Source organism: Madurella fahalii (genome assembly GCF_045866475.1).
Source record: "Madurella fahalii IFM 68171 DNA, scaffold_4, whole genome shotgun sequence".
Classification (NCBI taxonomy): Eukaryota; Fungi; Ascomycota; class Sordariomycetes; order Sordariales; genus Madurella; species Madurella fahalii.
The window spans coordinates 2,583,031-2,595,255 of record NW_027263974.1 but is presented as its reverse complement, the minus strand read 5'-3'; the positions used below and the strand labels follow the sequence as shown (position 1 = coordinate 2,595,255).

Below are 12,225 nucleotides of genomic sequence, written 5' to 3'. Positions count from 1 at the left end.
TTTGGTCTGGATGGGTGTTTGCCGAAAATTTTCAGCGTTCGTTGATGTCCCAGGCAATGAGGCTCGAGGTCAGCGACATGGGGGCCCGGAACCCCCATGAAGCCCCCACTTAGCGGTGGAATGGCAGAGTGTGAGACGTCGGGACACCTGCGTCGTATCCACAGGGACTCCATCTTCACAATCAGGACTGGAGAATGACGACAGGATGAGGGAAAAATGCCTCTTCTCCGTTTTCACGGAAGTGCAAGGACCAAGGAGAAAATCTCAGTTTTTACTCAAACGGCAAGAAACACAATGAACAGTTGGCGCCGAAATCTTAGAAAAATACCGATGGGTAGCTGTCAGCTTTCTGACGTAGCCCAAATTAAGCGGCTTCCCAAGCCCATGTTTGCAAACGTTACACAGCATCGGAAAGCAAGGGTTGTCGGATCTTATGCGCGGCCTGGTTGGCTATGAAAAATTTTCGAGAACCGAAACCCGGCAACAGATCTTACAACGTCGTTTGTCGAAGAAACGCTCGGACCTCTAGAGATGGAAAGCGCTTTGGTTGGTCTCCCATCGCATCGGGCCGTGGACGTCACACTGGACGGAGGGCTTCCTGTCAGTTGGCTACCGTAGCTTCTTCCTCTGCGTCGTTGGACGCCACCGCTGTTAAAGCCGATTGATCTGGGGCTCGTCAGGATGTTATGTGACGTACAACTGTGCAATTTGGTAATGAGAGGCCTGGCAACCGGGGAATCTAGATAGGAGGCGAGCATCCGGGCCTGCATGCAGGCAATCGTGGATCACCGTGTTTGGGCTTTGAAGTGTTTGGTGCGAGGTAGTATGTTAGGTAAAGCCGTCTGTTGCCCGAGAAGCGAACGGACTCTCTCGAGTAACGTACCAGCGGTAAATGAGACTCACCGAACTTGTAAAAACATAATCATATTAACATCTATCTGTAGTACCTAATCCAGACATTTAGACACCGATGCAATAACTGGCTACGAGAATAGATTGTTCTTGTTAGGGAGGACGAGATGTAGAATGCAGAACACTCCACATGTAAAGAACGAGGCCTGCAAGAGGTACACGACTACTATGTAAAGCCGCTGCCTCGTGAAAACGATTGCCCCAAACCTGCATCGTGCCCCAAACGCCACCAAACGCCAACCCGCGCATACCCAATAATCAAGCCAATTCCTCGGCCACGCCCTTCTTCATCGCATAGCCCTCTACAAACCCGTCCGGATCACATGTCCTCTCCAGATTGATCCTATTCGCCGCAACCCATGCCCGCACGGCCTGCTGCGAGATCCGGACCCTTTGCACCGCCTCGTTCTTCACCGGTTCCGTGGTCCCGTTATTGTTCTCCTCGGCTTCCGGCGCTTGCACCCGAGGCGGACCCATCCCGGCGTCCTCGACAACGCCCATCTCCCGGAGCACGAGCAGGCAGTCCTCCGCAGCAATCCATGTCGCCCGGCTGCACTCTCCGACATCGACGATCGTCTCTCCCGCCGATTCGTGCAGGTCCAGGCTGAGGAGCCAGCGGGCGATCTCGCCGGCCCAAAAGCGCCTGTAGCCCCTTTTGCCCAGGTCAGAGATGGGCTTCTCAGGCCCTCCGAGGAGACCCTCCCGACGGGAGATCTCGTATGAGATACCCATGAGGAGGGCACCCAGCCCCTTGCGTTGCCAAGGTGGGAAGATCAGAATGCACGCGAGGTTGTTGTTGTCCCAGGACATCTTTTCTTTGGAGAAGAAACCGACAATCTGACTCCGCGGCCGCACCATCTCGTTGACGTCGTCATTCCGCTCGGTAGGGGTGGCTGCAGGTGTGAAGACGAGCAGGAAGTAATTGAAGCCTGTGACGTCAAAGAATACTGACTTGTTGTCTAGAAAGAGCTTTGCAAAGAGCGAGAGATTTTGACAAAACAGCTGTAGAGGTGTTGGCGAAATGTCTGAGAGGACGTGTAAGGGTAGGGGAAGGGGAAGGGGAGGGGGCTCACCACGTCCGTCTCGCCGTCAACCTCCCAGATGCTCCATTCCCCTTCATCCTGCACCACCTGCTCGACCATCTTCTGACTGGCGTTGCCGCGCTTTCCTCTCCCCTGCTTAGGGGCCGGGCCGGATGGCACCATGACTGTCCGCCTTCCCTTGGGATGGACGTAAATCTTCGCCCCCGGCACGAACCCTCGCCGCTCGCACATGCGGACATGTTCCAACCATGCAACTAGCTCCTTCGAGTATTTGAAGCAGCACGGGCATACATGGAGCCTCTCCAGCATGGGCGGGTTGTCACGTTCCCGGCGCCCATGTGTTTGGGCCGCATTTGCATTGTCGTCCTTGGCCCCGTATGTCGCCGTCCCGTTGGTCTTACCATCTTGGCCACCTTTGGTGCTGTTGCCCGAAATGTCGCCCAGGACTTCTTTGCCGTAGTACGACGGGTACCAAGCGCGGAAGCATATGTTGCCCAACATGACCTTATCGATGTTGCGGTCTGACCGGTTCCCCGTGCCGCCGGTCCCCCGTCCGGCTTGGTCGGGCGCCACGCTGTCTGCGCCGGCTGCAGTCGTCGCCGGAAGATGGCTCGGCTGCGACATTGATGTTGTCATGATTATCGGCTTGTTGCGTCCCAAGGAGACGGATTGCTGATGGTGCATGAACGGATCGCCCGCCGCTGTCGGACGACCCGCCCTCACTGATGCTGTAGCTGCCCCGGCGGTCCGCAGGGGCATTGGCCGTTCCGTCATCATCGCTGAGGTCGCAGCAACCGTAGAGGTAATTGCTGGTTTGGGACGGGTGACGTTGGCGTTGGCGTTGACGTTGGCCTTCGCGTTTGAAGGGCGGGGTGGAGTTTCGAGTGCGGCGCTGTGGCGTGTTTGGCGCGTCGGCTTCAGCGGTTGCACCTGTTGTTGCCGTTGCTGCTCGGGATGTATCGGTATGTTCTCCTTCCCTTGAGGGACTCGGGGTTGCTGTGATGATTCGGTATGCTGGCCATTGGTGTCCGGTCGGCGGCGTCGACGTCGCGGTTCGGGGTCTTGTGGCACGGGCAGTGGGGGGATGGAGCTCTGGCGTGTTGCTCGACGCGGTACTACAGGAATCGGAAGGGCGGGCGAATTGGTTGCAGTGGCAGTGGCGGGGGGATCGGGTCCGCCATGGGTGCGTTTCCGTTTGAGGTGGGCTGGCATGCGCGCTCACGATGTTGTTGTCTAGTACACGATATTGCTCTTGATATCGCACAATGCGGATGGCGGATGCTGGCTGCAGGGATCTGGTGATACACGTTTACTGCGATAGAGGGAAGCTGAGCAGCCAAGCCTTGCCAAGAATCAGCCGCGCCGCTACAGCTCTCAACCCCCTGTTGAGTGGGCCCGGATGGTCGCGGTCCCAAACTTGCATCCGAAAACTTTCCAATCAGCGTCCGTCGTTGCGAATACCACACTGGGGGGAACGGGGAGACGACATGATCCTCGCGATATCGCGGTTATAATCCTCCAGATTGTCTCGCTATGATGAGTGGCCGCCAGCTTCAATGCTCATCGCAGGAGTTTCTGCATTAAAAGGGGCTCAGAGATGCAGAGTGCTCACTACGCAGCTGGTAAGTTGAACACTATATCTAACCCCGTCTACCCAACCATAGTCGCCGCCGATGCGCTAACCTTGTGTTGCCAGAGCCGCCTGCCCTTCTCGGCGGCCGTCACGTTCCGTCGGCACTCGGACGGCCCGGCTTTCGCACAGACAGATTACCGCCGTTATGACAGCGACGAGCTGGCGGCGGACGCCGAGCCCGATGACGAATGGGCACAACTCCTAGCTGCCGCAGAACAAGAGGAGAGGGCCGAATATCATGCTACCGCCCAAGCTCGCTTTCCGAGGCCGGGACCTCAACGTTTGAAGGATGCGACTGGACATCCACGGCCACCGCCGGGCAGTGTCGATCAGCCCAAGAAAATGATCATACCTCCTGAGGGCCAGCCTCTACCTGAAGGACTGCCGACGGGCTTTCGTGACATGACGTTGGAAGAACAAGAGGAGGAGCTGTGGATAGTGTCAGAAGAGGACCGCCTCGGCACAGAGTGGGACTTGGACGACCCTGGCAAGCATCGGCCGTACACCAACGACTACCCGCCCTACTCACCTGCGAAGGTCATCGGAGTACTGCATCGTTGGCGCAATAGGTCCTGGACTCCCCGGGAGTGGCGCCTCGCCCGCGCCATTGCCAGCAACAGAAGTCTGCGCACTCCTATTATAACAGCACAGGCGATGCTCAGGCGATATGCACTTCTCGCTCGGCGAGAGGGCATCAAGACAAAGATTGAGCGCTATCTGGGCAGCACCGAGGAGTGGAAATACCGGCTGGATAAGCTGGCCGTTCAGACTGGCATCACAGAAGCCGATATTAAGCAGTGGCTTTGGATATTGCATCCCCAAGAAGGTGACATGCAGCTCCGCAGATTCTTCAAGAGCAACTGCCGCAAGCCCATATTCCTTCTCACCCTATTACTTGCTCGAGACAAGAGCATCAGGGATCCCTTCACCTTCATGGCCGTCTTAAAGTACATTAGGGACAACTACATCTCGTTGGAGCGGCCGAGCGATGAGCTAGCCAACCGAGTCTATCAGGGGCAGGGACGGTCCATGTCCTGGTGGCATTTCCTCGTTGTGCTCTACCGTCTTGCATGGCACGCCCGGGAGACGTGGCCCGCAGCCATGACTCTGATATCGCGCCTCACCGTCGACTACATCACCATCATGCCTCCCGACCGGGGTGGCCGGGCGCTGACAGGCTACCAAGCTCGATCCCTCGTTTTCAACAAGGCCCTCCAGTACTTTGCTTGGCCGGCGCGTATCCGGCCTCTGGACCACATGGAGCACAATTGGGCAGCGCAGCGACACCTCTTGCGTTTAGCAGCGTCGGTTGACCCTCCTCTCATGATGGACCACAACAGCTACCGATCTATCAGGGCGGTCCTGATCGGCATGAACAAGAACAAGGCCGAAGCAAAGAACGCAGACCGGGCGGCCAAGACGTGGCCGCCGTATCGCCGTGCCCTGGATGGGATAGATGAGCGGCGCAACCCCGAGGACGATCTCAGCAAAAGTGTCAAGACGGGACTTCTCGCCCGCGAAGCCGGCTACAATGACGACATTGTCGATCGAGCACTCAGTGCTCTGGGTGGATCTGGTTTCGGGGACTCCCCAAGCATACAGACGAGGTCCTTGCCGCCACCCATGTTTTCGGGCAGTCGTGCCAACCAGAACATTTTTTCCGAGTGGGCCGCGCTTGTGAAGGCGACAAGGAACGCCAGAGAAGCGTGGATCATGTTTGACAGCCCACCTCGACCGGGACTGAGACCCAATAGTCAGGTCTATGCCGAAATGTTTGAAAAGCTCTTTGCTCGCCCGGTGACCGACTCGCCGACAATACGACCGGGGGACGCCAAAGAAGTGTTCCCAGTTCATGACGGTAATCTGAGTGAGTTCGAGATTGCGAGGCTTACGCCTCCGAGCCCTGAGGAGCTTTACGATCTTATGCTACGGCGGGACAATATAAAACCGGCCGGATACTGCCTCGTCGTTCTCGTGGAGAATGCCCGATCGAGAACTGACGCTCTGCGATACCTCCGCGATAGCCCGTGGGAGCCTTACATCGAGGCGCTGGAGGACACCGGCACGTGGGTCAACCGCACAGCCGCGGGAACCACGAAAGTCATGAGAAAATTGTCCACCATACCAATCGCAGTGTTCAACGCCTGGATCTCAATGCTGTGTCGCATCCACACGAGAACGCCGCGGGAAGGGAGCCTTATTGCTAGCTTGGGTCCGACTGCAGACCTCGGTCGTGGAACTATGCCCGCGCACGAACACCGGGTCAGAGAGATATCCAAAGGTGCTTCGATTGTGGAGGCTATCGAACTCACCAGGGTATTCCACTCGAGGAATGCAAAGATCGCTAGGCACGACAAGAAACCCTGGCATCTAATCATGCAGGCTCTGGCTGGGCCCAAACTGTTGTACAGCCCGTTAGGAGCGGCGTTCAATATTCTCAAGACGCTGACCTGGTTTTTGGATATCTACGAAAGAACCACGGCTTCAAAGGGCATCGATCCTGTCTCTTTTGAGACGCTCTGTCTCATAATACGGAAGACGCTGAAGTTGTCAACGTTTGTCGAGACGGGCGGGGAGATGATACAGCGAGATTACATTGCCGGCAACCCGCACATCGACAAGCTTATTGTGCGCGCGCACCGGCTTGCTATCAAGGCGTTCAAGGATCTGACGGTCGCACTCCCCATCGAGACCGAGGAGGATATCGCTGAAGAAGACCTGGAACACGAAAGGCCGCCGCGCGGCATGCTTCGATACAACGTCTCCGGGCGGCCGCTTTACCGGTACATGATGGCTCTTGGGTGCTGCGGCAACGAGAAGGAGATGGTGCGGGTGATGAACTGGATCCTCGACGGGTGGGAGCTCGAGCACATCCGCGAGAGCGCCAAGACGCCAACACACTTGGACTATCACTACCTCATCCGGACATTGGCCTACTTTATCGAGGTCGCCAGGCAGCTGGTTAACCCCGACGATCTGGAGCGGATTCGGCACCGGCTGGAGCAGCTCGTGTGGAAGCAGGAATGCACGTGGTTCTGGCCGGACGAGGGTTGGAGAGTTCAGGCGAGGGTGGCCTCTGAAGCGGACACGGACTTGCAGATTGTCGAGCGCTGGAGTCAAATCAGGGACATGCTGTCCTTTAGTGACCCCGGCCGTGAGTCGGCAACGACATTGGCGGACTTGGTACGGGAAATGCCTATAGAATTCAGGGAGCTGGAGCGGCCGCCAGGGCGCTGAGTGCATGTTTTCGTGTGATCCTCATTGATATCTGTAAATATATATTTATATATTTATATCTATATATCTACAGGGGAGATCGTGTATAGGACGTAGAAGGGTACTAACGGGTTTGTGACAAGCCGCTCTCTATCCAAGCTCTGGTTCTTGTACTACGTATGGGCCGCCGTGGCATGCGCACAGCAGATAATTCACACGGCCGGCCGTTGGAGTCGCTGGTCTCCTCGGCGCCAATCTCTCAATAAGTTCCTATGGGCATTGGCTGCTGGTCGTGTCGGTATGCGGTAGAGACGTATGGATCCGACAATACTGCCATTCCCACCGTCTTCGCTGTCCTCTTGTTCCTCGGTCTTTTCCTCCTCGTTTCTAGGGCGAAAAAGCCGCTACGTTGTGGGTTCGAAGGAGTTGCGAGCGGCAGGACGAGCGTACAGCACAATTGGTTTAGTTGCGCCCACCGTCCTCCACAACTGAAGCGAAAGCTTCGGACCCGTATATATTTTGTTCCTTTCTTTTCCTGCTTTTTGAGTCCATCGATTTCCGCCACTGTGCATCCTGTACCATATCTCGCCATCTCTTGTTTTGTCTTCGTCCCTTGTCTGCCTTCTCCATCCCTGTAACATCGCTCTAAGCGCCGATTGGTCAATTGCTCCGGATCCTTTTTCTTGGCTTTTTTCTTACGATTCTGGGAGCCGCGTCGCGTCTCATGGAATGGAATGCGCGAGTGCCCCCCTGCGTTCTCCCCGCCACGCGGGAGACTCACGACGGGCGAGAAAATACACGCGAAATGTCCTATTATTGTCTACTAGACCAGGGCCCGGGCAGGCTTGCTGCTTGAGGTTGTTCACTTCCGTGTCGCTGCTATTGTTATCTTACCGCGCGCAGGCTGAATGCTAGTCAAGTATATTGTCGTGGGCTTTCCAATTCTCTTGAATTTTCTCTATCGCGGTCGCTTATTATTCACGGTTTCACAATACGGCTTAGCAACCAGAAATTATCAATACTCAGACTGTATCCCGGCCCTATCCCGCCTCGGCGCGTCCTTGCCGCGGAGGAGTCTTAGACTAGGCTCAGACGTTGCTCGACAAAGACCTTTAGGGGCGTCAAGTTCTCCAATCGTCCTCTTAAGACGCGGCGCCCAATGAGCGTCTTCACTGAGTTGCCCCTCGAAGGGGCAGATCGCCTTCATCAACTTGTTCCCGGTTATGACTTGCAATTACAACAGAGCGAGGGGCCTCCTCCCCATCCTCTTCTGTCGAAACTCGACGTTTGGCCCTGTTTTGGCAGCGACTTGACTCCAGAGCTCAATGATTCGGTCTCGCCAGGCAACTCTGAGTCGACCGCAAGAGCCTCAGCACCGTCCTCCACCCATGAGCTTGATAGTGGGGGCGTCGTCCAAACATCTTTTGGGATCCCTAGGAGTAAGAACGTTTACGTCGAGCTTCTAACTTCTACCCTTGTTCACCCGAGGTCCCAGCATGATGGGTATATCCCTCCGCTACCACCCAAGGAGGAGCGAGACGCGCTTGCCTCCCTAACGGGAGCCGCGGAGGCGCAAGGAGACGCAACGAAGAATGACTTCATCGAGTTTGAACTCGACGCCTTTGTCTTCTACATCAACAGTACACACTATCCCTTCGAGTTGCGTCCCCTCCAACACATGGCTACTCGAGTCGCACATGACATATTCTACTTGGACGGCATTCTCAGCTTTGGCAATACCAGGCATTACGTCGAACAGATCGAGGTCTCTGAGTTGCCTATCGGCAACTATGGCACCTCCAACCCTACAGTCGAGGGCCAGATCTGGGTGAGATCGAGGCTCAACGCCAACAAGGAAGTTTACTACCGCCTCAAGAAGCCTGGGACGGAGTACGCGAGATATTATTACCCATTTTTGTGGGTTGCTGACTTGACCAAACACGTGGTCGACTTCTCCGCTTGGATGATCGAACGAGGGCGTCAAGTCGACCTCAACTCATTCAAGCAGCCCTTTGTTCGATGGCTGCTCGAGACCCACGGCGAGTCGTCCAGCTTCCAGAGTTGGCGCCAGAAGCACCCCAGCAACGACTATCGCACCTCCGTCTCCGCCAACATAGAATTCATCTGGAAGGAAATGAACGGTGTACTGGGGATCAAAAAGGCACTGTCACTACAACTTTTCCGGGAATCGATCCATTTCAGCCGGTATAAGCCCTCCATCCCGCCCCGGATTCCGATGATCGTGCAAGGGGAAGAGAGGGAACCCGCGACCATCGTGACGCCGTATATCAAGGAGTGCTTTGGGCACATGATCGTCGGTAAAATGCTGAAAGTTATAGACGGAAACCCTTCGCTCCAGCTCTTCCAAAGGGAGGTTTGGAGACCTCACAGCCCCAGGCCAATAGATGGAGGAGTCTGGGTTCGAAAACCCCTAGAATCAGCTGTCGAGATGCCGTCGAGTAGCGCTGGCCGCAGGAGTCAAGCATGCTTCCTTCCGTATGAGGTGATCGACCAGATCAAAGCAGGCGACACAATCTCGACTCCGCGCGACGGAGACGCAACTGATACCAAATGGCGAAGTATGACGTCCAAGGACGCGACTGACGACGGCAGGTGGTTCGGCCTGGTACAAAAGGTGCACATCGCAAAGGGTGGGTCGCGCAGTTTCGATGTCACCTGGTTCTACCGGCCTGTTGAGACACCATGCTGTATGATGAAGTATCCTTGGCCGAACGAGCTTTTCCTCTCAGACCACTGCACATGTGAGGAAGGGCCCCATGCCCGGGTGAAGGAACAGGAGGTTCTGGCCGTTCACAACATCGACTGGTTGGGAAACCCCAACGGGGTGGATGGAGAATTCTTTGTCCGCCAAACCTATATCGTTGAGGACCGCCGCTGGGTGACGCTGCAAATGTCTCACATGACATGCTCACACGGCCGGGCCCGACTGGGATTCAAGACTGGCGATACTGTGCTCGCCGCAATCTCGGCATCCTGCCCTTTCAGCGAACCGTACGAGGTCGTCAAGGTCTTTAAGCAAGGCCAGATCACTTTCGTACGTCTGCGAAGACTCTTGCGGCGAAGTGAGGTTGATCCCGGAGCGTATCCGGCCTCGAATGAGCTGGTGTATACTGAACAGCTCGTTGTGGCGAAGCCGGACAAGATCGTTGGAAAATGCCATGTCCGTTTCCTCCGGCCGGGGGAGCCCATCCCTACGCCGTATAACCGCGGTGGCACGGGCAACCTCTTTTATATCACCCACAGGCTCCGGGACGAAGGCACTGGTCAGAGGTGTGTTCCATTTGACGGCGACACCCCGCCCTTCTTCCGCCAAGGCTTCGACCCAACCAACTGTACGATCCGCAAGCTCAGGGGGATAGACTTATTTTGTGGTAGCGGCAACTTTGGTCGAGGACTTGAAGAGGGCGGTGCAGTTGAAATGCGCTGGGCCAATGACATCTGGGACAAGGCAGTCCACACTTATATGGCAAACAGCCCGGAGCCTAACTTCACACACCCTTTTTTGGGATCAGTTGACGACCTCCTCCGATTGGCGCTCGAAGGGAAATACTCGGATAACGTTCCCCGGCCCGGGGAGGTCGATTTTATCTCGGCCGGGAGCCCATGTCCTGGTTTTTCTCTCCTTACACAAGACAAGACGACCCTCGCGCAGATCAAGAACCAGTCCCTCGTGGCATCCTTTGCTTCGTTTGTAGACTTCTACCGTCCCAAGTACGGTATTCTGGAGAACGTCTCGAGCATCGTACAAGCGCGGCACAACCGGGCCGAGGATGTGCTCTCACAGCTCCTATGTGCCATTGTGGGCATGGGCTACCAAGCACAGCTCATCCTAGGGGATGCCTGGTCCCATGGTGCGCCGCAGAGCCGGAATCGAGTCTTCCTGTACTTTGCGGCACCGGGCCTGCGGCTCCCGGATGCGCCAGCCCCGTCGCATTCACATTTCCCCAGCGTTTCGTCGCGGGGCCTAGGAGAGATGTGTAACGGCGAGGCATTTGTCCGTCGGACATTTCATCCCACGCCCTTCAAATACGTCAGCGCGCTGGAGGGTACGGCAGACCTCCCGCGGATCGGTGACGGCAAAGCAGGGGTATGCATCCCCTTCCCCGACCATCGCGTATGCACCGGCATCACCGGTGGGCTCCGCGAGCAGATTGCAGCGATCCCGACGCACCCGTACGGCATGGACTTTGTCAAGAGCTGGCACAACGGCAAGGGCGTCATGACGGCGGCGGAGCGCGATGCGTTCCCGGCCGACGGAAGCCTCCGTGTGTCGTCCGTCTCGAAAGGGTGGCGGCGCGTCCGGCCCAACGAGGTGTTCCAGACAATCACGACGCGGAGCCAGCCGACAAATGCGCGCGCGGGGACGAGCCTACACTGGTACGACGACCGGCCGCTTACGGTTCAAGAGATTCGACGCGCGCAAGGATTTCCGGACTACGAGGTTCTCCTGGGCAGCGTGGCGGACCAGTGGAAGCTGGTTGGGAATAGCGTGGCTAGACAGATGGCGCTGGCGCTTGGCCTCAAGCTACGCGAGGCCTGGGTCGGCACGCTCTACGAGGATTGGGGGAGGATATCGCGCGAGGCGTCGGAGAGTGCCGCGTCGACTACAGCTACGACGCTTCGTCAAGCCAGTATCTACGATTCAACCCCCCGGTCACGGTCAACTTCGGTTACTCCAATCAGTGAAACGGACAGCTCGGCTCGGCGAATGACCACGCCAGCGTCGGTCAATTCGGGGATGGCAGTGACGAGCTCAACCAAGCCCGCCGGGATGAAGAAGCGGCTGTTGTCTCAGACATTGGCGGTGGATCGGCCATCGCGCAAGAGTCCACGGCTTGAAAGCAGGGACTCAACCGCCGCGCCAGATCAGCCGGTAAATTCGACAGTGATGCCGACGTCCAGGCCAGAGTTAGAGGAGAACGAGAACGAGGCGGTGCCGGTCCGGACGGGCCCGACGGTGATCCGCCTGCCCGGGCCTGACGAGCTGGAATCCGATTGGTAGCAGGTTGGGCGTTTGGCGGGCTAGGAGAGCAAGGGGAGGAGCATTACGATGGGGCAATTAGACGAAGCATAGGAGCGGTACAGTACATAGTCGGCGGCTTGCATGGGACTCGGTGTGGGGGATGTGCGTATGCATACATGCATCACTTAGAGCGGAATTGAATTGACTGCAGATTCACTCGAGACATACATGCCAAGTTGATTTGGGCAATGGGGGTTCTTGATGGCAAGGTCCAAATTGCTGTGGGCCCGAATGGGCCGGCGGCTAGGGGAGCCTGAGCTTCCTGATGGATATATCAAGGACTTGTGGTGAATCAAAGAAACTTCCACAAACGCGGTTTTGGGGCCCCTTAGCCCCTCCCGTCTCAAAAAAAAAAAAAAAAAAAAAAAAAAAAAAAA

At 56.6% G+C, this 12,225-nt stretch overlaps 3 protein-coding genes across 3 annotated transcripts; 2 read left to right on the top strand and 1 right to left on the bottom strand.

Moving 5' to 3' along the window:
* Positions 1-1,170: 1,170 nt before the first annotated feature.
* SAS2 (SAS complex subunit) lies at positions 1,171-3,167 on the bottom strand (the record flags this gene model as incomplete). The annotated part of the gene is made up of 2 exons (XM_071063158.1): positions 1,171-1,914; positions 1,986-3,167. The coding sequence occupies 2 exons, from the start codon at positions 3,165-3,167 to the stop codon at positions 1,171-1,173; spliced, it is 1,926 nt and encodes a 641-aa protein (XP_070919259.1).
* A 385-nt stretch (positions 3,168-3,552) lies between these two features.
* On the top strand, positions 3,553-6,825 carry MFIFM68171_07737 (uncharacterized protein; the record flags this gene model as incomplete). Its single annotated transcript, XM_071063157.1, has 1 exon — positions 3,553-6,825. One exon carries the CDS (start codon positions 3,553-3,555, stop codon positions 6,823-6,825), a length of 3,273 nt encoding a protein of 1,090 aa, XP_070919258.1.
* A 1,138-nt stretch (positions 6,826-7,963) lies between these two features.
* Positions 7,964-11,827, top strand: MFIFM68171_07736 (uncharacterized protein; the record flags this gene model as incomplete). Its single annotated transcript, XM_071063156.1, has 1 exon — positions 7,964-11,827. One exon carries the CDS (start codon positions 7,964-7,966, stop codon positions 11,825-11,827), a length of 3,864 nt encoding a protein of 1,287 aa, XP_070919257.1.
* Positions 11,828-12,225: the final 398 nt, after the last annotated feature.